This window comes from Haliaeetus leucocephalus, unplaced genomic scaffold (genome assembly GCF_000737465.1).
Source record: "Haliaeetus leucocephalus isolate CR32 unplaced genomic scaffold, Haliaeetus_leucocephalus-4.0 Scaffold144, whole genome shotgun sequence".
Classification (NCBI taxonomy): domain Eukaryota; kingdom Metazoa; phylum Chordata; class Aves; order Accipitriformes; family Accipitridae; genus Haliaeetus; species Haliaeetus leucocephalus.
Genome location: NW_010972580.1, coordinates 901248 through 901621, shown reverse-complemented (window position 1 = coordinate 901621; position 374 = coordinate 901248). Strand labels below are relative to the sequence as shown.

The following is a 374-nucleotide window of genomic DNA, read 5'->3' as shown; positions in this document are numbered from 1 at the left end:
CCCCTGGGGGTCCCCAGGCATGGAGCTGGGAGTCCTCGGGGGGTCAGGCTGGGCTCAGAATCCCTTCTTGCCCCCCCAGGCCGTCTGCTGCCCCGACCACGTGCACTGCTGCCCCCAGGGCTACACCTGCGACCCAGTAGGGGGCAGCTGCCTGCAGGAGGGGGGGGGCCGCTTGCCCTGGGTGCAGAAGACCCCGGCGCTGACCCGAGGGAAGGACGTGCGGTGTGACGAGGAGAGGAGCTGCCCCGACGGGAACACGTGCTGCCGGCTCAGCTCGGGGGCCTGGGGGTGCTGCCCACTGGAGGAGGTATGGGGGTACAGGGGGGTCTGTGCCCCAGGAGGGACAAGAGCGGGGGTCCCCTGTGCCCCCTGGG

At 72.2% G+C, this 374-nt stretch overlaps 1 protein-coding gene across 1 annotated transcript in view; it reads left to right on the top strand.

The window, feature by feature from the left end:
* Positions 1–374, top strand: part of TMEM98 (transmembrane protein 98) — a 14265-nt gene that overhangs the window by 5116 nt on the left and 8775 nt on the right. The window contains exon 7 of the mRNA XM_010561443.1: positions 80–307. Within this exon, the coding sequence (XP_010559745.1) occupies positions 80–307 (228 nt within the window). The remainder of the gene's footprint in view (positions 1–79; positions 308–374) is intronic.